Source organism: Tupaia chinensis, unplaced genomic scaffold, assembly GCF_000334495.1.
Source record: "Tupaia chinensis unplaced genomic scaffold, TupChi_1.0 Scaffold000644_1, whole genome shotgun sequence".
Lineage (NCBI taxonomy): Eukaryota > Metazoa > Chordata > Mammalia > Scandentia > Tupaiidae > Tupaia > Tupaia belangeri.
Genome location: NW_006160165.1, coordinates 5558448 through 5561634, shown reverse-complemented (window position 1 = coordinate 5561634; position 3187 = coordinate 5558448). Strand labels below are relative to the sequence as shown.

Sequence of the window (3187 nt, the reverse complement as noted above, 5' to 3'; positions counted from 1 at the left end):
CCTAAGCACACACACCAGCCACTGATGGAAGAAGTGCCCAGTGTACAGGGTGTTCTGGGGAGCCTCGCTGGCTCTGCTGTAGTGGTGTACAGTGAACGGACGGGAATAAATATAATTACATTAAAACAATAAAAAATTAAGTTAAATTAACAGAAGCAGCGCAGGGGCGGGAGGGGCGTGGCGCGGCACTCACCGGGGACCGCCTTCTCGTAGCAGACACCTTTGTAGAAGCAGCAGCCGAGCTCCTTACAGCGGTCCCTGGAGACGTTGTAGTCACAGATGTCATACAGGGGGATGTCGCACACTGCGGGAAGCGCACACGTGAGACAGCGGTGGCCGAGGCAGGGCCCCCCACTGCCATCCCAGGGAGTGGGGGCCAGATGGGCGGTCGTGGGGGTGCTATGGTTTTGTCTTTCTTCAAGACTCATCATAGAGTCCAGCACTGGAACAGATCTGGGATGAATCGGGGTCCTGGACAAACGCGCACGATCACACAGGCCGTGCGGGGCCCTCTGATGACCGGGAGTAAATCTCGGCCGGGCAACACCAGCCAGGCCTGAGGTTGGCGGGGATGAGCCGCTCCACAGCCACGTGGGAACTCGGGCCACACGTGTAATTAACGGGACTACGGCACACGGTGTGGTGCAACGAGCAACGTGGCCGAGGGTCAGTTCGGAAGTTAAAACTGAATCAAAGAACAAAAACTTTACTGCCAGTTTTGACCAAAATGAAGGAACAATAGTCAACGTGCAACTCCGCAGAGGATGGGGAGAAAGTGGACTCCAGGGGCGGAGGCACCCGGGCAGAGCCACCGCGGGGCCTCTGGGTGTGGAGGAGGGATGTGTGCAGTGAGGGCAGGAGCAGCAGCAACCCGAGGGTGGATAGGAGGACCGGGGGCCGGGAGCCACATTCCCACAGAGCCAGGGTCGCTGTCGCCAACAGGTCTGTGCCCAGGGGGTCTTCGCTGCCACCCTGTAAGCTGCCCACCTCCTGACATTTGCACACCCACCTTGTCCCTCGGGGTCGTTGGGGCCTTCTGATAGAAGATTTCCAGCCGGCCTGTGTCCCTGGTTCCCTTGCTGCCCCTCCCTGAGCCAGTCCCCCTCCTGGTTTGCAAATACCATGCTGGCCTCCCCTCCCAGTCAGAGGGGCTGGGAAGAGGGGTACCTCTGCCGGCCCCCTGCATGGCACCTCACCCCCACAGGCTCGGGGAGAGGAGGTGCCTGCACCACTCTCTGCAGCTGCGGGCAGAGTGTGGTGGCCGGAGGGTACCTGGGAAAGGCCTGTGGGAGCCCTTGTCCTCACTGAGGGGCCCGGGGAGGGGTGCAGCTGTGGGGGCAGCTTGGCCCGCGTCCTGAGCTCTGGCTCCACGTGGACATACGGGATTCGCCCCACATCTGCAGGTGCGGGGACTTCAGTGGCCGTGGCCCCCCAGTGCTGCTGGGGGTGTCCAGGTCAGGGCCGGGTGCAGCTTCCTGAGGACCCACGGCAGGTCCACTGTCCCCATTTTCGGGTGGCAGTGACAACCATGGTACACATGAGCATGGCAGACCCAGCAGCGTGGCTCACCGTCAGCAGACACCCCTGGAAAGATGGGGCGGGGCACCGGGCACAGCGCACAGCTCGGGGTGAGGTTGCCAAAGGCGTGCTCGGGTGACACAGATGCTCCTGCCTGCAAACCGCGGGGCAGGGACGCCCACGCACAGCACCATCGGGACGCTCAGGCCGCTGGCTCTCCCCACCCGGACGGCTGGCAGCTGCACTTACTGCCCCGTAGCACCTGCGAGGAGCAGGAGGGCCCAGGGGGTGGGCACTCTGATCCCGCTACAGCCAATGCCCTTACCCAGTGGCTTCTCCCTGCCCTGCCCCTCCTCCCCAGTCTCCCCGACTCCCAGAACTGTCCCTGTTTCCAAACCCCAGGGACGTCCCCACGCACATTTCCCAGCGCTAGACCTAGTCTCAGACCCTCTGCTCGCTCCACCACCAGAAGGGACCCTGAGGTCTGTGGGCTGAGGGGGCTGGGATCCCGGCTTGCCAGGGTCACAGAGGTGCTGAGATCCCCCTGGCAGCTCACAGGGAAGATGGTGAAGACTCAGGCCTGCTGCAGAACAGCACATCTGGCCCTGTGGGATGGCAGAGACGCCGGCCTGCAGCGGGACAGCAGGTCTGGCCCTGAAGGACGGTGGAACCCCCAGGCCTGCCGCAGGACGGTGGCCTGGCTCTGGGAATGTGGCTCCCTGCAGCCAGGCCCCCGCTCCTCCTGCCCTGAGCCTCGGGTCCAGCAGGCAACACAGCCACTCCCTGGCTGGCCTCACCCAGAAATTGCCTGCTCAGCCTCCCCTGTGAGGAGCTCCCTGCCCAGAATCACTGACTGGCCACTCATGACATGGCCTTTGGCTGTCCCCTCAGCGACTCTGGCAGTGGTGTCTGGCCACACCAGCTGCACCCAGCCAGGGCAGCCCAGGTGGACACTCGGTCACTGTGCCCAGGCTGTGCCCTGGCCCTGACAGCAGTGGGTACGGGCAGCCATGGCTTGACTGGGGACGAATAGGAGACCGGGTGGATGAAGCGAGAGGCCAGCCAAGCTCCCAGTGCCTTGCAGAGGCAAAGGCCGAGACAAACCGGGGGCTTTCGGGAGACAGCTCCCCTGCCTCAGGAGGGCTGGCAGAGGGGCTCGCACCGCACACGAGTCTCTCCTGTCGCTGCTCTGCCCGCACCTCGCTCAACTCTGGGGGCACCCGACCCAGCAGCGGTCAACTCCGTCCCAAGGACCACATGCCCTCCCTGATGCTCACACCCTGCTCTGTGGCCTGACAACCTGACTGCGGCCTGGAGGCAGCGGCCGCCCGATGAGCAGCCTCCCCTGGTGCAGGCACCAGCACCTCCCGGCAGGCTCACCACTGGGGGCACAGGAGCGGCGGGGAAGGGCGCTGGGCAAGGGGCGGGGCGGCAGGGAGCCTGGCGCTCGCCCTGGTGGTCACCATCTGGATGCCTCTGGCAACTCTGCCCTCCTTTTTCCCCTTTGGACTTTGTTCACTACTCAAAAGAGCTTCCTTCTGCTCCTTGGCTTTCCGACTCTGCTGTGCCTCCGCACCCTCACGGCAGTCCGAGGAAAGCTCGCTCGAGCCTGCATGGTCACGCCCGGGCAGGGGCCCCGAACCCCGCCGCCCGACCCCCGGGTTCCCCC

The 3187-nt window shown here is 64.2% G+C and overlaps 1 protein-coding gene across 1 annotated transcript in view; it reads right to left on the bottom strand.

Moving 5' to 3' along the window:
• Positions 1–3187, bottom strand: part of TEX29 (testis expressed 29) — a 22344-nt gene that overhangs the window by 16203 nt on the left and 2954 nt on the right. Inside the window, exon 2 of the mRNA XM_006159657.2 lies at positions 194–304. Within this exon, the coding sequence (XP_006159719.1) occupies positions 194–304 (111 nt within the window). The remainder of the gene's footprint in view (positions 1–193; positions 305–3187) is intronic.